The sequence below is a fragment of the Zosterops lateralis genome (genome assembly GCF_965231275.1).
Source record: "Zosterops lateralis genome assembly, chromosome: 2".
Classification (NCBI taxonomy): domain Eukaryota; kingdom Metazoa; phylum Chordata; class Aves; order Passeriformes; family Zosteropidae; genus Zosterops; species Zosterops lateralis.
In genome coordinates, this window is record NC_139763.1 from 24,220,059 (window position 1) to 24,239,815 (window position 19,757).

At 39.4% G+C, this 19,757-nt stretch overlaps 1 protein-coding gene across 1 annotated transcript; it reads left to right on the forward strand.

Annotated features, from left to right (window-relative positions):
- Nucleotides 1-2,084: 2,084 nt before the first annotated feature.
- On the forward strand, nucleotides 2,085-18,631 carry MXRA5 (matrix remodeling associated 5; the record flags this gene model as incomplete). Its single annotated transcript, XM_083854478.1, has 6 exons — nucleotides 2,085-2,113; nucleotides 4,572-4,701; nucleotides 5,044-5,434; nucleotides 7,950-12,914; nucleotides 13,525-14,425; nucleotides 15,916-18,631. The coding sequence occupies 6 exons, from the start codon at nucleotides 2,085-2,087 to the stop codon at nucleotides 17,825-17,827; spliced, it is 8,328 nt and encodes a 2,775-aa protein (XP_083710604.1). The 3' UTR covers nucleotides 17,828-18,631.
- Between the last annotated feature and the right edge of the window lie 1,126 nt (nucleotides 18,632-19,757).

Genomic DNA, 19,757 nt, shown 5'->3' on the forward strand with positions numbered 1-19,757 from the left:
GGGCTGTGCGGGAGCGGCAGGCGGGCGGGCTGCGGGGCCGTGTGGCCGGCGGCCGTCGGGCGTCCCGCAGCCGGTGCCGCCGCGTGTCGGCGCCCGCCCTTACCCCGAGCGCTCCCGTCGCCCCGTCCGGCGGGGACATTCTTCCCTAATGGGAAGCATCTGTCCTCCGGTCCGGAGAAAGAGACGCGGAGGCGAGGGTGATTACGGCTCCCCGCAGCCCCAGCCGCCGCTGGCACTCGGCCCGGGCCCCGCAGCACCGGCCGCCCCCTCCCGCAGACCTCCCCGCCGGGCGGCAGCGCTGACACTCGGGGCCCCGCCCACGCCCCGCCCGTCGGGGGCGGGGCCGCAGCCCATTGGCCGGCACGCTGCGCGGGCGGTATAGACAGCCAATAGCGACGGGGCGGCGGAGAGCGCCCCCGTGCGGCGCGGGGGGAGCCGCTCCGGCAGATCCCGGCGCATCCCGCAGGAGCGGCCCCGGCCGGGCGCGGCAGGGTCTGGCCGTGCCTCCCTCTGACACGGGACACAGCGCGGTAAGTCCCGCCGGCCGGCCCTTCCCCAGCCCCTCACGAGTCACTGCAGTCTCCTCTTCACCTTAACCAGCACGTCCTGAAAGGGACCTCTCACAAAAGGAAAATCAAAATGGGTAGGCTGTTTTTTAGAAGGAATTTTCATTAAGACGAATAAAAGGAAAACGGCACCTGAAAATTCTTAAACAAATTACAAGCTGTTTGTCTCGTAAAGAATGCTAAGCGTCTCATTAACTTGACCACGGATATTTGGGAGAACTCTTCATCCCAACGAGCCTCTCCTTTGAACTGTAATGGTTTGCACATGGTAATCTTAGGGAAAAAATGTGCATCTTGTTGCTGGCAGACCTAAGAAAATCTGACTTTTATACTACAAGCAAATAACTAATGAAACTAATAATACCTGGTACAAGTGAAAGCCTTTCTGTCATTGTTGCAGGAATATTAAATTTCTGTTACTAATAGCAGCCAGTATTCTTGTATGGTGTTAATTTGAAAAGCTTTCAAATTCTTCTGCTGTCAGGAATAATAGTAAGAATGTTTTAAACTCATTTATCCAGAGTTAGGGTGCTTAATCGGTAATAAGATGTTACATAAATTATTTGATTTTCAGAAATTACTAGTGCTCAAGGTCAGTATAACAGTTGTGTTTTCTTGTGTGTCCTTTTTTAAAAGTCTCTCCATGGTTCTAGCCGTCCAGACTTTGACACACAATTCCAAAAATATGAACTTGAGTATTGGTAGAAATATAAACTTTTCCTCTGAGCCCTGTACTTACGCTTTTAAACAAATCGTCTAGGTTTATCTTTTCTGATCAGTCATAATACGTGTTTGGTTTAGATTGCAATATAAGAGTATATCCAACATCACAGAGTAATCCATGGCAGAGGATGACAGAGTTTAGATCTATGGCAAGCCAATTCTTTCTTTCACTTTCTGTCTCAATCTATCTATTATGAATGAGATTAATTGAGCCACATTTTACCCTACCAAAAGTTAATAGCCTGTCTTAAAATTAGGCAGCTAGGTGAGGTGAGTTTGCTAACTAATTTGGGACCTAATGAAGCTCAATTATACCATTTTTAGTTATCTGTTGAGGTACATAACTGATATTATTCATCTTCCAGTGATTATGGCTTGGTTGTTTTTTTCATTTTTCATTGACTGTAGAGGGAGCCCTGGCAATTTGATTGAGTTAGGTCTGTCCCTGGAAGTTTTCTGGTTTTTCTTGGTGTACAGAATAAGCCTATAAAATTTATTACCATGGGGAGATAGCATAACTTTTTTAGAATAGATATTTAGTAGAAGTGAGTAATGGGGGAGAAATTGACCCAGAAGTAGAAATTGTCATGGAATAAAGAAAATGGCTTTCCAGTTGAACTTGGCCTTGATTGTCTACAGACTTTCTAGACAATGCAGGTAATCACTAGGTATATAAAGGGTTTAAAATATATAAAGAGTATATAAAAGGTTTTTAAAAATCCTAATTACTTCTCTCTTTTCTTCCTCCCTGCCCCACACCCATGTAGGAGGAGCCAGGCGAGAGGAGGCGACAAGATGGGGGAGTGGGCGGCGGCCGGAGCGCTGTCCGTGGTGCTGGTGCTGGCCCTGGGGCTGCCGCCGGGTGCCCTGGGCTGCCCCCAGCCCTGCGCCTGCTACCTGCCCACCGAGGTCCACTGCACCTTCCGCTCCCTGGCAGCCGTGCCGGCACGCATCCCTAAGCATGTGGAAAGAATCAACTTCGGGTTCGTATGGCAGCTTGGAGCAAACAGCTTTATGCTCTTAGTGCAGAAGTCTGGAGTGCTTCACGCACGTGCGGCAAACCGGGATTTCTGTGTGTACTTCTTAAGTAGAATCCCAGAGATGGGTTCTTGCCCATCGGTGCTGTATTTCAAACACTGCAGGTGCTGGCATGGAGAAATCAGCTTAGCCTTTTTGTTTCAAACAAAAGCTACTATTATTTTCAAATAAATATTTATACCATGGCATGAGTTCTTTTTTGGCAAATGGAACATTTAATCATTTAGTCTAGACTGTATACAGAATACGGAATTTTATACCTGATTTAAAAAAAAAAAATCAAGTAGGAGTAAAATTCTATGGTGTAACTCAATAGTATTTTTGGGGACAATGAGATATAGCATATATTAAATGAATACAGTAGAAAAATCTGATCCATTGCCTTTGGAGTTGTGGTTTTCTTGCAGTTTCTTTCAAGCACTAAGCACAATATAAGCATATTTTGGGAAGAGATTGCTCAGACTCTAACTTGCTTTCCTCTGCCAGGATATTACCAACTCACATCTCTCAGATTTTGAAACGAGAAGTTTCTAACTTCTTGTTAACAAGACTGTTAGTGGGCTTCATACCACAAAAGTACCGTGTTGGGTCATTGTGTGACACAGAACGGTGCAAGAGTCACAGTCCTCTTCTGCTTGGTGTCAGGGCTGCCCCACTGTCCATGATGAACTCACCCTGACAACCTCATGGCCATTCATTAAGCTGCAACTGATCATGCAATGACTGGCAGTAGTGACCTTGATTTGTTTAGTTTTTTTGTTTTGTTTTGTTTTGTTTTTTTGCTTCCTTATAGTTAAAGTTTTTATTCACCAACATTTTGTCCACCTAAAGCCCAATTTTAGTTTCAGAATGCTCTTGTGCTCAGTAAAGCTACGTTAAAGAAATATGTACTACGATCGCTAAATTGCTTTTGAAGATGGAATGTAGGCTTCTAAGTTACTGAGATGTTTGGGCTGATTTTTTAGTAAAGTAAATTATTTGATATACTGTTAACATGAAAGACATTTCTTCTCTTTGTGCTTCATCACTACAAATGACAGTTTCTGAGTTGTGTCCTTTCCCAGGAAGAAACAGTCTTATCTATTTGTTGTTGCACTTTCACTTTGAAAGAGTGCTTTTATCACATTACTTTTTTAAGTGCTATATAGTTAGAAGGTGAAGATTATTTTTCTAATTGGAAATTATTTAGGAGAAATTTTTAGTTTAAATTGTGATTTTTTTTTCAAATAACTGATTTTTAAATTAAGGAATTTTAATAGGATGTCTGCTCTAAGCTTAGTGGTTCTGCAGAAGGAATAAAACTATTAATACAGTGTTATAATTTTTTTAGCAAATTAGGAATCTTTAGCTAGATAAATATGGTGAAGAGCCAAAAGTATTTTCTCTGTATTCAAGTTATTTTAATTTCATGCTGTGTCTTCCCTGGCTTTCTAGAAAATACCAATAAATTGGAAAAAATCTCTAAAATTCTGTACTTAGTTTTAAGACTGCATGCCTAGATTAGATAATACATTTAATTTTCTGTATACATATGGAAAACACAAATGTAGAGCTAGGCCACCAAATGTAATTCTTCCAAATTGGCAAATAAAACCTGATTTGCTTGTCCAAAGCAAAACTGATTTATTTTCAAAGAGTAGATTTTTCTGTATTCCTTATCTAAGAGGAGTTCCAAGGATCCAATGATGTAATTGGAAGGTCAGTTCCTAGATCTTATGTATTTAGTTCATGTAGCCAATTATATTAAGTAATTGTAGCAGTAAGTTAAGCAGGATGTGACTTACTGCTTCTTGTGCTGTTTGAGAGATAACCCGTTTTTAATGTTTACTCTCCAAATCTCTATTTATTTATTTTTAAATGCTGCTTTGGCAACACTGCAGCCTGTCTAGTTTGCCAGGCTCCATAGCATCATGGTTTGGCCACAGGCCATTAACTTATTTCCATTCTATAAACTGAGCTGCATGGAAAAATACACTGACAACTATTAGAACTTAAACGCCTGTTTATTACTTTTATTCCTAATTTATGGCTGTAGTGCCATGAAGTGAGTTAAAAGAAATCTCAATGTAAACATGAACTAAGTATTCTTGGGCCTTGTAAGAGTCTTTCAGTAACTTCTGGCCTTTTGACAATGCATTAAGGTCTCTCCAGTTTTTCCTGTAAGTTAGGTTATACTAATTTTACATTTTGAGTCCATGACAGTCAATGTATAAATTGTAACTGCATGTGTGATTTTTTCCCCAGGTTTAACAGTATACAGTCTATATACGAAAACTCCTTTGCAGGACTTACAAAATTGGAATTGCTCATGATACATGGAAATGACATTCAGAATATTCCTAATGGTGCTTTGAAGGATCTTGTGTCTCTACAGGTAATGCTTATGTTTTCCTAAATTTCAAAATTAACTTCCATGAATAACAGAAAACAAAAATAAAACAAAAATAAGTGTTCTTTATAGTGCCTTTTTAGGATTAACATACCATTTTTCCCCCAAAATACATTGGATATCTATTAACTATGCCTATGTCTAACTCGATAATGCCAAGTAACACTCAGGTTTATTCTACCTCTGACCAGCATATCATTTTTTAGTGGTGCAAAAGATTTGAATGTGGGAGTAAAAGGTTTGCTTGATTGCTATTCTATTTGGATTTAGATTTTAAAAAAAATTAATCTCTGGTTCTTTTTGTTTTGGTTTGGTTTTTTTGTTTAGGTTTTCAAAATCAGTTACAACAAATTGAAAGCCATAACTGGTCAAACTCTCCAAGGACTTTCAAGCTTAATGAGACTGCACATGGACCACAACAGAATTGAGTTTATTCATCCAAATGCTTTTAATGGTTTAATCTCTCTAAGACTTGTCCACCTGGAAGGAAATTTGCTCCAGCAGCTTCACCCCAACACCTTTGCAACATTTATGGTCCTTGATTATTTCAAACTGTCAACAGTAAGACATCTCTACCTGTCTGAAAATGCTCTTAAGACCTTGCCTTCAGGGATGTTTCAAGGCATGCCACTGCTGGAAAATCTTTACCTTCATGGAAATCCATGGGCCTGTGACTGCAGTTTGAAGTGGCTTCTTGAATGGAATGAAGTTTTTGGAGGTAGGAACATAAGCTACCAGTGTTTATTGAACTCATAATGTGGATTTTTTTCCTGTTCTATATGTTGATAGTTTTGTTATTTCCAGAGTACTATTACCTACATGATGTCTGTGTGCAGGATTAAATTCTGTTTCTTTTCAATAAATGCGTGTATTTAAAAAACGTTGTTAAAAGAAAGCAGTTTTGTTTCATTAGATAAAAATATGTATTTAACAGCAAAGAAATAAGCCATTACATTTGAGATGATGGAAGTGGTAGTGAAGTTTATAACTGGAAAGGGGTTATAACCTTTTACTGCATTTGCTTGCACAGCAGTACACCTTTGGCTAAGGGCTACCAATTGCCCTCAGCCAACAAAGCTACTGACTCTATGCCTTCATAGAAGGTGATAACATTGGATTTGAACTTGTTTGTCTAAGGAAGGAAGGAAATCAGGTTACCCAATTCCTGGTTAAGCCCTCTAACTTTGAACCTATTAACATTAAGGCTGTAGTGTGTGTTGTTCTTGTCCATCTGTGTTTCTTCATTGACCACAGATTCCTTTATGATGGAGCAAATCTATTTTAAGTATTTTCAAGTACTTGCAATGTATTTATTTTCAACCGTGCAGTTTTTTCATAAAATAGGTTGTTGATCTTTGTTCAAGCTTAGAGATGAGAATAGCATCACAATGCCTAGGCTGGAAGGCTTCTGATTGTGTACAGAAGCAAAAAAGAGTTTTATAATGCCTCTGTATCAGGAATACACTAAATGAGGAGAGGTTGGTGTGTCAATTTACAGTTTGGACATCTCAGTTCAGCAGAGAAACTGGTGTCATACCAAAGCTACTACTAGAATATTAAGAGGGAATTGGCATTTTATTGTAACTGAAGATGCCTCAAATAAATGATGGAGTCACAAGGTTCATATAATGATTTTGGAGCACACATAGTGAATGATGTGGGTTTTGTTATCTTAGAATACATAATTCATTGCAATTTTGCACTTGACTGTAGGAAAGTGCTTTTTAAGAATGTGTGAATGAGTAATATAAATCTTCCGGACTAAACGGATATTTGAGTCATCTTACTGAAATACTGTATTTCACTAGCTTACATTTTAATATTTTTACATTCTGTTCTTGATCCAAATTGTGTGTGTATGAGTAATGGGTGTACTTAAGTTTTACTGTAAGTTATGAGATATTAGCTAAACATTCTTTCCTTAGTGCAGTGTTTGGCTTGCTAGCATTTTTATTCAGTTACATTACCTCTTTACACTAAAACAGTAGTGATTTTTGGAGGGAGGAATAATTTATCCATGCCTTTTTCATGTATGACAGATTTTGTATTTGTGTATGACTCTAACATTAACTTCTTTGGGAATTCTGTCTATAAAGACTTACTAAATTTCTTCAGATCAGTCTATCCACTGCCAAGTTGATTGTGGGCCAGTTTTTCTTTATATTTGAAATATCTTGTTTAAATATGCAAGTGATAAACTGCAGATATATCTATGTACTTATGGATATATGAATGTATGTATTTCATTTGTCACACCTTTTCAAGAAAATTGATTTTTCAGACTAGCAAAGCCTATATTTTCAATTTAAATAATGGTATGAAATTTTTTTGTGCATTTCCCTTCTCCTGACATTTTGTCTTATAGCCCATTAGTATATTGTTCATTCATTTAAAAATCTCTCATTCTTCAGGATGATACTTACTGCTAGAATAACTGTACTGTATGCTTCCAAATTAAATAACTAAGGTAACATTTGACATTCAAGTGAGCAGAACAATGCAGTAAATATATGATGGTTACTTTGCTGACAACAGTCTGCATTGACAGAAGAGAGGACTCAAGACTGTAATTTCCTTGTCTAGCTTTCCCTCTCAGTTTTAGCTTTTTTTTTAATTATTATTACAAAGTTTACAGTTGTTTCAGAGGTGAAGAAAGAAGTGGCACTCTTTTTATTTTTCCTGCTGATAAATAGCTTGTAAGTGCATGAACTAGTCAGCCCATTTTGGTAGCTACAGTAAAATGTTCTGTGTATCCCAATATTGTTCTTAATAAAGGAAAAAAAAAGCTTCCTGGATTATTTAATGAGGAAGTCCAGTACTTCTCTGGTAAATGCTGTTTTTTTTGAAAGCTGAAAGGTCCCACTCCTCTTCACAGTAGATCCACAAGTTAGGGTGTCATTGTACAAATGCAGACTTTTTGACACAGAGTAGTTTTTTACTGATTTAAATGTTGCCCTGCACACTTCAGTTCCTAGGCATTTAATTCAGTATTCAATCCTCTCATTAAAGTCAGAAGAAATCATGGTCAGATTGAGAACTGGGTGCCCATTCAGCTGTAAAACAAAGAGGTGCCATTCTGTAAGTCTTGCCTTACGTGTCATGTGACATAATGCAATTCTCATGAAGTTTATTTCATACTTCTGAGAGTTGTTTAGCTTAAGAACAGAGTTTTTCAGGTTATTTATCTATCTCATTTTCTCTTTTATTTTCTTACTTTTTTTTTTTTTTTGCAGGTGTTTTAAAATGCAAAAAGGACAAAGCCTATGAAGGGGGACAGCTCTGTGCTAAGTGCAGCAGCCCAAAACAACTGCAGAACGAAGATATTCAAAACTTGAAAGATATTTCCTGTAGGAAGCCTGTCATTCAGTCTTCACTGAAGCAAAATAGCAGTACTCAAGATGAGGAAGATGATGACAGTTACGAGCTCCCTCTGGAAGAACTTCGGTCCTCGCCATGGAACATTACTCTAAATATGACTGATGAGCATGGCAATGTAGTCCACCTGAACTGTGAAATCAAAAAACCAACAGGTTCTACCAAAATTCAGTGGAATCAAATCCAGACTCAGGAGATAGCTATAAATGCCACAATTGCACTGGATTTTGAATGTCCAATGAATCGAGAAAACTACGAAAAACTATGGAAGCTTATAGCTTACTACAGTGAAGTACCTGTCAAATTAGAGAGGGAACTTATGCTTAGAAAAGAACCTAAAATAAGCTATAGGTACAGGCAAGGCTCAGATTATGATGCTCTTTACTACACAGGTGTAAAAGCTCAAATACTGGCTGAGCCTTCCTGGGTCATGCAGCCTCTTATAAATATCCAATTAAACAGACGCCAGAGTACAGGGAAAAAAGTTGTGCTATCTTTTTTTACTGTGTTTTCTCAGACAATTCCTACCAAAACCATCAGGCAGCAGAGAAACTGGGTAATGATAGAGCAAAATCAAAGCACAAGGACAGCACAGAGTGTGGTGGAAGGGTCAGAGTGTCAGCTGAGCTGCAGTGTGAAAGCCTCTGAGAGCCCCTTCATTCAGTGGCTTTTTCCAGATGGAACTAAACTGCAGGCACCTTTTAATGAGAAGGACAGTAGGTTTTCCATTCTCAGTAGTGGCCAACTAATAATCAAAGCAGTGAGTTCCACTGATGGAGGTGTGTACCACTGCCTTGCCCAAGTGAGAGATGATGTGGACATAATGGCTTACAGACTAGTTGTGCAGCCTGCAGCTATTCAGATAGCTGATTCAGATGTAGTGAGGGTTGAAAAAAATGTTGGAGATCCAATAAGTTTGCCATGCAATGCAGTTGCCATCCCAGACCCGCAGTTGAGCTGGATTCTTCCAAACAGTCAGGTACTCAATGATGTATCAAACTCTTCGAAAGGCTATATGCTGCCCAATGGTACTTTGCTTATTCCAAGGAGCCATGTCACTGATAGTGGCCATTACAGATGTGTGGCTGTCAATCAGCAGGGATCAGATCAGTTTGTTGTAAGGGTCACAGTAAATAAAATGGTGTCTGACAGGTCATTTAAACGCATAAAACTAAAGAAGCGCCCAGGCTCAAAAGGTTTGTCAAAAACAAGAGGGCGGGTCATAGATGATGAAGAGGGGTCAGGGACAGGAGGGGTAGAGGAGTTCCCACGAAGAAAGAACCGCCTAAAAGACTGGGAAATACCTTATAAACAAAAAAGTGACCAAGTGCCAGAGGCTCAAATTAAAAAGGGGAAGAAGGGTAGAAGGAAAATGAAAGTCTGGAAAAGTACTGATGAAACCCAAGACAGCAATGTTGCAGAAGGCCGGAGAGTATTTGAATCTCGAAGGAGAATTAATGTTGCAAGCAAACAGATTAATCCACAGCATTGGGCTGACATTTTGGCAAAGGTCCGTGGGAAGAATCTTCCTAGAACAACAACAGCTACAGCCATCTCTGCAACAACTTCACTGCCATCAGTCATGCAGGAAGCTACTCCCGCCCCTTATCCCTTAGCCAGCCCTCCACCTTCAGAGACAAGAGCTGATGTGGTGGATTCCTCTGCTGATGCATCACCTGTGGGTGAAGATGAGCAATTCTCGGTCACTGTGTCACAGAACACAGAAATGTTTTCAGTCCAGTCTGTATTAATAAGGTCAGAAACTGACCCATTCTCCAGCCACAGGGCTTTACAAACACCTGCAAATGTTGACAGTGTAGAAATTGCTTTATCAGGTCCATATTTGACTCCTGTCTCTACAACTCCACAACCGCAAGGGGGGCAGCATCTTGATGTCAGGATAGATGATTCAGTTGCCATTACTGAAGAACCTCTCACCAAACAAATTGTGACAAACTTTCCTAATGTTCAGAGCAGTTTATTCACAGTGGAAAATGTAGATAAAACTGTATCTTCCATATCTGAAGAAAATTCTGCTTTTGCTGAGCTACCACTTGATGCTACTCTCCTTGCTGAGTCTCAGACTGTGGATCTTCATAGCACCTTGGAGACAAGCTTGGAGTTAAATGAAGTGGGCCCAATTAGAGTTGACGCCATAACTTCGGCACCTTCTCAGTTTGATGAGATCATCCCAACGGAATCTGTGGGCACTACTACTGTTCCTTCATCTACTTTTCCATTTGTTAGAGAAAAGGGCAATGATGCAAGATACCAGCACAAAAAAATGTCCACAAGTCATACAAAAACAGCAGAGTTAAGTAACAGTTTTCCAGCTGTCACACCCATCAGGGTTCAGAGCAAAGAGGAACCTGAAACTCACAGGAATACAGTGACTCAAGAAAGCGTGTCCAGCAGTTATGCAGACAATTCTCAGACAGAGGAACATAGAAACATGGCTATTCCAAAACAAGGTCCCATATTCATTTTGCATAGTGCTTATGCTCCTCATAAAACACGAGAGGGGTTAGAAACGGCTTCTTCCATCAGTAGATTGACCACTGTTGCCACTACAACAACTCTGTATAGAAAGACCATGCCTTCACTTATTACTCAGCATGGTAGAAAAAGGCCTTTCGGGAGAAGGAGAAGGCCAAACAGAATCCGACAAAGACCAAAGCCTTTGCCCCATGTTGTTTCAACCACAGAGGCAATACCTATAGTTCCAAGGACATCTGAAATTGAAGCTGTTACCAAAACTACTTCTGCAACTCTTGAAAGTCCTGATCTTAAAAACATCAAAATACAGGCTAGGAAAGAGGAGCATATGAAGTCCACTCCTTCATTAATTCCTGATTCAGATGTCACAGAGAAAATTACAAAAATCAGAGACGTGATCACAACTTTCTCTTTTAGGCCTACTACTTCTCCACCTGAAGCTAAACATGTGACACATCCTATTAGCCCTGAAACCTTGGAACTTCCAGTGACTGCACCCGTCACAATTTTATCATCATACGCTGTACGTGACGTGCTTCCCACAAAAGAGTCAAGTGTACCTTTGAAACCAGAGCAAAGTGAAGTGCCAGCATACCACACATTAGACAATATCTCTGCAGAGGACATGAAAGCAGATTCTAAAACAGTGGATCATACGGCAGAACAGTTAAGGACAACCACTCCTGCATATAGGAACAGTTCAATGCTATCGACAAAACCAGAATCTCAAGAAAAGCCCAACCTATTTGACTTAGAAGTTATGGTTAATGAAACAACTACTAGAACATTCCAGCTGGCATATCCCACTATGAGTAACTTAAGTATTCCTGTTGGTACAGTAGAAATTTTTAAGGACCTCTCAGTTTCAAAGGAGCCATGGAAGCCCACAGTATCTATAGAAACACCAGCAAAAGCTGAGCCACCTCAGCAACATGAGATAACTACTTTATCTTCCTCTTTCAGCACTCCAGAAACTCAGACTTTTCCAGTTAAAGAGACAAAGAAATATGTTACTTCCCATGCTGGGACAGAAGCATCTTCCTTGGATAGAGAGGAATCTATGTTACATCATTCGCAGACAACTGAAAAACCTCCTATTACATCCACTGCTTTTATTCCATTTATGAAACTTGTCACTCTTCCCCCATCCATTTCAAGTACTTCACATCCTTCTCTTCATTATACCACTAAGGAGAGTAATATCTTCAGTCAAGAAAGATTCCCAGAAGCAAAACAAGTTGGAGCAGGTGGTGACAATATAGTGATGACCTCAAAACAGAATGTTCACCCTACTTCTTCCTCAAATGAAAACAGGATTAGCATACAGTCAAAAGAGAAGCAATTCAAAGAGTCGTACAGTAGCAAGTCAAACAACAGTTTACTTCTAAATCCAAATATTCCCCATCCACCTGCTGGAATGATACCAAACATCAACCAAAGACTACATGTTGTGCCTCCAAAGCACATTCCAGTAAGAGGCACAGTGAAGCTTCCTGTAACACAGGGCCCACTTCACTATTTTATAACACATCAACCTCTCCACTACACAAACAAACCAGAGATAACAGCGTATGCAGCACACACCATCCAGGACAGAAAACATTTTGCTTCCCACAGAGAAACAACTACTCCAACACAAGCTTCTCCATTTAACAAAACAAATCTATTAATCGAAAGCAAGTTCAATAATCAGGGTCAGAACAGATTTAATATTAATTCAAGATTTTTTGGAAATAACCATCTTCCAGATAACAGAGGCACAGCAGGGAGGCTACCAAGTCAAGTGATCCCCTATTATCCTGGTTCCAGAATACCATTCCTTCTCAACAGAACAAGGATATTCCCTCACTTAAATATGCATCCTAAACCAGATGTTCCTAGTCAGCTAGTGCCAAAAGATACAAATGAGAAGAAGGTTGCTCAGGTCTTACCTACTGGGATTACAGTGCAGAAAGCTATAGCTGTTCCAGTGCCTCCAATGCCACATGCCACAACAACCACATCACCACCACTGATTGTAAAGATCACCCCTCCAGCCTTGTTCTCTCAGCGTACAAAACCACAAATAACCACTACAGTTCATCCTTTTAAAAGTGTCCATCATCGTCATCAAAAATTCCCATCTGTTCCTTACATGGGAGGCATTATGCCTCACAACTCTACTGTAATTCAGTCTTCCACTAATTTTAGGGTGCATGGAGAAAGACCTAAAATTATCACAAAAGCATCTCAGAGCATATCCATCCTTGCTGAAACAGATGCTTTTATCCCTTGTGATGCAGTTGGGGAACCCAAGCCTTTTATTACTTGGACAAAAGTCTCTACAGGTAAGATAAAATAAAAATGTGTTCTTTACACACTTTGTAGAGGTATTGCACAGAGATACAACATGATCACAGTAATAGTTCAAAATACTGAAAAATACTTCTTGTAGTGAAGGTGATGAATTGCAAGTAATCATTAAAAGGAATAGTAGATTTGCAATGTTTCTTGTAATAAAAGAAAACCTTACCATTTAATGAGTTCATTTTTGAAGAGTAATTTTTGGCTGTGAAGAGCAGCCAACTCTGCATATTCATAGCAGTTAGAATTTAATATGGCAATACTTGTGAGTATGGGTTTATTAACCTTGCTACTGTAAATACTGATGTGTTTGTCATCTCCATATGCAAAAGGAACAGAAAAGTCACATAAACATTTAAGAGGGATCCTAAAACATAAGGCCTTCAAAAACTTCCGTATTATCTGCATTTGCAAGCTAGTGGTTAGTTCTGCAATAGAAACAAAGACTAATTTGAGCAATGGAGAATGTCAAAAGATGTCTTATGGGTTGTAATTGGTGTTGACTAAACTTAAAATCTCGCTTAAGACTTCTTTATGCAATAATGTGCATTTTAAACCCTTTGACCTTCTCTTTCTTTCCTCTCACCTTCACAGGAGCTCTAATGACAGCCAACAGCAAGTTACAAAGGTTTGAAGTCTGGAAAAATGGTACTCTCCTTATCCGAAATGCTCAGCTTCAGGATCGTGGACAGTATTTATGCACAGCTCAGAACCTGCATGGCGTAGATAAAATGATTGTTGTGCTCACAGTTGTAGCCCACCAGCCCAAAATTTTACTTTCCCGTTATCGAGATGTCACCGTCTACTTTGGAGACACCATAGCAATGGAATGTCAGGCTAGCGGGACTCCAAGCCCACTCATTTCATGGATTTTCCCAGATAGGAAGATTTTGCAGACAGTCACAACCACAGAAAACAGGATAATGCTTCATGAAAATCGAACCTTGTCTATCAAACAAGCGACTTTTTCAGACCGAGGAGTTTACAAATGTGTAGCAAGCAATGCTGCAGGAGCTGACAGCATTGCAGTGAGGCTGCACATTGCAGCCTTACCCCCCATCATCCAGCAGGACAAGGAAGAGAACATTTCCTTGCCCCTTGGTAGCAGTATTAACATCCACTGCACTGCCAAAGCAGCACCTTCTCCCAACATCCGCTGGGTGGTCTTTGATGGCACACAAATCCGACCTTCTCAGTTTGTCAATGGGAATTTATTTGTTTTTCCCAATGGGACGCTTTACATTCGCAATGTCTCCCCCAAGGACAGTGGGAGCTATGAGTGCATTGCTGCTAACATGGTGGGAGCTGCCAGGAGAACAGTACAACTCCATGTGAAAAAGCACGCATCTAATGCCAAGATCACTGGGAGCTCTCCTCAGAGAACAGATGTAACCTACGGTGGCATCCTGCATTTGGACTGTAGTGCTTCTGGTGACCCTTGGCCTCGGATATTATGGAGGTTGCCTTCCAAAAGGATGATTGATTCACTTCACAGGTAAATTACTATTTGGGGTGTTGCAGGTAAATTGCAGTTTAGATGAACTAGATAAAAGCCCACACATATATGTACAAATTTCAGTCCCGACTTCTTTGGGTTTTGAATGATCCACCCAATCCTTAAGAAAGAATTTGAAATTATATCAAAAGGTAGTCAAGTTATGTCTTAGCATAATTTTCCTGAAAGCAGTATTATTCTTGAAGAGTTAGCTACAAGTTTTTAGGATAAGCTGCCACTATTTGTCTTTTACAGCCACTTGTAAACATAGTAAAAAGTCCAGATATACAGCTTTCTGTACTGCTTATTCCAATGCGCTTAGTCTGAATAATATTGCACAGGTGCCTGCTTTTCCCTAGGAGAAAAGGAATCATTGAATTTTATCTCATTACACACAGTAAATACTGGACAAATAAATCAATTTATAATTATTTAAACAGACACAATCATTTAAATGTCATGTATAGGTGAATGTTACCACACAATAAGGTCTGGTTGCATATAAATGCCTAAACCAATACATTCTCCAGTGTTAGCAATATCAAGTAAAATATCACTTATACAAACGTACAATAGCTGTCCTAACACTTGATTGAAAACTGATTTCTGTGCTATAAAGTATTCATAGCTCACCTTTGAGAACTATAAACAGATGAGAAATGCACTTTAATTAAAATGTGTAGTTAAGTAACCTGTAGATAGCATAAAATCCAGATTGAATTTTATGCCTTATAGTGGTAGCAAAAAAATACTTTATTTATTTTTCATTTTCCTTCATGATCTTTATGTGGGCTGTTTTTCAAATACTGAAGATCTTTGGGGAGAAAACTGTGGCTACTCAGGAAGTTGGGTTTGACCATCATACACCAATTCCATAGTGAAGTGGAAAGGATTTTCCAGTATGCTTTTATAGCATACTGGGAACTTTTTTTTTCCTTATTTCAGAGCTTAGCAACATTTTGCTTCATTGTGACTCTTCTAAAGGTTTAATATTTATAGCCAAGGCCAGAGGAAGTTCCTCATCTTTATTTGTTTTTAGCTGAAGACCCAGGTGCCAGACTCCATTATGGTCCATGTGTCCTCATGTGGATTATATCATTCAGAGATCTCATATTTCAATGTTAGAGAATAATGTACATGTAGTCAGAAGAGTCAAAACCACCATAATACGGTATTTAGTGGATGTTTAATGGTCAAAAATAGCATTAAAGTCATTAAACACAACAGAATTATTTCGTTACAAGTAGAATTATTTTTTTTTTTGCTTTTTTTTTTTTTCCATTTGCTTCTTGGTGTTGAATATCCTGGAAAATTCTGACCATCTAATCATTTAATGATAGCAATTTTCTTCTCTATTCTTTTTTTTTTTTTTTTTTTTTTTTTTATTAAATACTGTTGAGTTGTTATTCCCCCTATAGATTTCTCTCAGTTGTTAATACCCAAGATATGATTTTGTAGCTCATGTTAGGTTCTTTTTTCTTTCCTTACAGCACTTTGGAGACTAGAATCAAAGTATTCAGCAATGGGACTTTGGTTGTTCATTCAGTTACAGACAAAGATGCAGGAGACTATTTGTGTGTTGCCCGCAATAAGATAGGGGATGACTACGTGGTCCTCAAAGTGAATGTGATGATGAAACCAGCAAAAATAGAACATAAGAATGAGAATAACCACAAGGTCAAGTACGGAGGGGACCTGAAAGTTGACTGTGTAGCCACAGGTCTGCCAAACCCAGAGATCTCCTGGGGCCTCCCAGATGGCAGCATGATCAATACCTTCATGCAGTCAGATGACAGTGGGAGCCGGACCAAGCGATACGTGGTCTTTGATAACGGCACCCTGTATTTCAATGATGTTGGACTGAGGGAGGAAGGGGACTACACCTGCTATGCCGAAAACCAGATTGGGAAGGATGAAATGAAAGTGCGGGTCAAAGTGGTGGCAGAGCCTGCAACCATCAGGAACAAAACATACCTCACTATAAATGTACCTTATGGCGATGTAGTCACAGTAGCATGTGAAGCCAAAGGAGAGCCCACTCCCAAAGTGACCTGGCTTTCCCCAACCAACAGGCCTATTCCTGCCCTATCTGACAAATACCAGATATACAGAGATGGCACCCTTCTCATCCAAAAGGCCCAAAGGTCTGACAGTGGTAATTATACTTGTGTAGCACGCAACAGTGCTGGAGAAGATCGGAAGATCGTTTGGATCCATGTTGATGTTCAGCCTCCCAGAATCAATGGCCATCTCAGTGCAATAACATCTGTGAGGGAGACAGCCACCAGAGACAGCCGAAAACTCATTGACTGCAAAGCTGAGGGCATCCCTGCTCCTCGCGTCCTATGGGCTTTTCCAGAAGGAGTAATCTTGCCAGCTCCCTACTATGGGAACAGGATCACTGTGCATCGCAATGGTACCTTGGACATGAGAGGGGTGAGGCCGACAGACGCCGTGCAGCTCGTGTGCATTGCGCGGAACGAGGGCGGGGAAGCCAGACTGCTTGTGCAGCTCCTCATCACAGACCATTTGGAGAAACCCTCCTTCAGAGACCCTGTCAGTGAAAGGATCACTGCCATTGCTGGGCACAACATCAATCTGAACTGCTCAGTCCAGGGGAACCCCAAACCCAGCACAAGCTGGATCCTTCCCAATGGCTCTGAAGTGCTGAGTGGCAGTCGCCTGCACAGATTTTACCATAAACGGGATGGGATCTTACACATCAGCAGCTTATCTGCTGGGGATGCTGGGACCTACCGTTGTACAGCCAGAAACCCAGGAGGTTATGTGGAACGAGTAGTCTTCCTGAAGGTGGGAGTCAGGCCAGAAATTAGCAACCAGTACAACAACCTGGTGAGCATCATCAATGGAGAAACTTTGCAGCTTCATTGCATCACCCAGGCAGGCCACCGGGCACAGATCTCCTGGACACTGCCCAATGGTATGGTTATGGATGCCCCCCAGGCTGTGGGTCGCTTTTCCCTGATGGAGAATGGCTCACTGACAGTGCGTGAGGCTTCTGTGTTTGACAGGGGCACGTACCAGTGCAAAGTCTCCACAGAGTATGGCACTTCTGTTATGACCGTGCCTGTCATTGTGATCGCCTATCCTCCTCGGATCACCAGTGAGCCAGCACCTGTCATTTATGCCAGACTTGGAAATTCAGTTAAACTGAACTGCATGGCCATTGGGATTCCTAAAGCAGAAATAACATGGGAGCTTCCAGATAAATCACATCTGACTACAGGAGCTCAATCCCGTCTGTATGGAAACAAATTCCTCCATCCTCAGGGGTCTTTAGTGATCCAGCAGTCCACTCAAAGGGATGCGGGCTTCTACAAATGCACTGCTAAAAATATACTAGGCAGTGATTCCAAAACAACCTACATACACATATTCTAACATTAAAACAAGTGCCTTTGACTGGATACTAGTGTTCAAGTCGCTGCCAAAAGAGTGCAACGAGAAAAGTGCTGCTTGCAGCAATGCCTAAGGAAAGAAAAGGCAACCTGCATTTCTTTTGTACTCAATATGGTAGTAAGTCTGGAACTGAGAAAACTAACATGTTGAAAAAGGTCTTCAAATTGTTAAGACAGTGTAATGTGGTTTTTCATGCTATCCAATAGCATCTGAGACCTAAAGTACTCTATTGTCAATAGTCCAAAACTATTTCTTGTTCTAACAAGCACCTTAAAAGTACCAAAGAAGTATTAACTGTTAATAAGTGAGCTGCAGTGATAGAAGTACCTTAGTAAAACATAATTTTTTTATACCTGCAGTGCCTTTACATAATCTAGGCTTATAGAATATGATTATTAACCTTTCTGTTCATGCCTCTATCAGCTCTTCAAAATGAAAGACTAAATTAGCAAATAAGAGTGATCTATTTTAATAAAAATACATGCAGAGATTAGCTCCCTTAAATATGAACATACATTTGCCAGCTACTAAGGACGCTATGATCAATTAATTCATTATATATTTTATATGTATTTTTTAATCTGACTATGAGACTAGAAGGAGTAACAATGAACTTGGTCTCATTTTATAAATTATTGGTCTTTACAAGACTCTGATGCATTACAGTGTTTTATAATATTAAGGTCAATATACTGTACATTTTATAATAAAAAAATATTTTCCAAAGAATATATTCACTGGTTTTCATTTTTTTTTTTTTAGAAAATAAGGAACTCCAAACAGTGGGAATATGGGGTTAGGTGAAAAAAAACGGAAGTAATGTAGTATTATATGTATTTGTATTTGAACCAATTTCTATTTGATTCATTAATAGATGTTTCAGGGAAGACAAATTAGTATAACTGTTTTAAAAGTGATTTATTAATAGAAATTTATGTATATTTCAGCATATATTTACAATGTCAATACTTTTTTCTACAGTCAAGGGTTGTTTACTGGAAAATGTGCTTAATTTTATTAAGATTCATCTCTTGTGCTATAGAAATATTTGGTACAGGGTGCTGAATATGCCCATGTTTCAACAAACCATAACAATCAAAATTTTGCAAATGTTAATTTACCTTTAAACATATGGATTCTCTCAGATATTCCTGAATTCTTAAAAGTTCTCCTTGTTCATAAAACTTATGCTCATGTTTTAGAATATGGTTAGAATAAAAGCTTTATTTATTTTTTGTTGTTGTTGTTGATCAAAACATGTCAGTAATGTAAAGTGTTCTGGTAATGTTTATATTTTGCAAAAGCTGAAAGCAAAGATTTCTTTCCCCCACAACTTTATCCAGTTTAGAAATCATAATGGTAAACAGAACTGAGCTACTTAAAGTGAAAAGTATTTTATTAGAACAAGAATATAGAATTAATAGAGAAGGGCATTGCTGAAGATACAAAGGTTACAATTTATATTATAAAATACTTTATAAAACTTATTTTTCAAAAATTCAGGGCAGGCTAAAAATCTATAGTTTGTGCACAACTTTATTAAAGTTGTGGATATGTTGCCTAATTAAATAGCGCTTAATTATGTCTTACTTTCTTTTTTATGATTTAAACCCTTGGGCACTAAATCACCATGCAGTGCTCGAGGCGAAGCATGTCCCTAAATATCTGGCAGGAATGTTGCTGCTTTGAGAGTAGTTAATGAAGAAAGAAAAGAGGCATTTAAGATTTTTAGCATGATTGCCCATGTGGTACTTTCTAATCTGGCCCTTTTCTTGAACATACCAGATACATCTTTAGATCTTTTAATTTTATAGCAGTTTTCCAATTTGGAAAACGGTCATACAATATTTAATAATAATAATAATAATAATACATCTTGTAAAAGAGTCTGAAGTCAGCATTTGGCATTGTA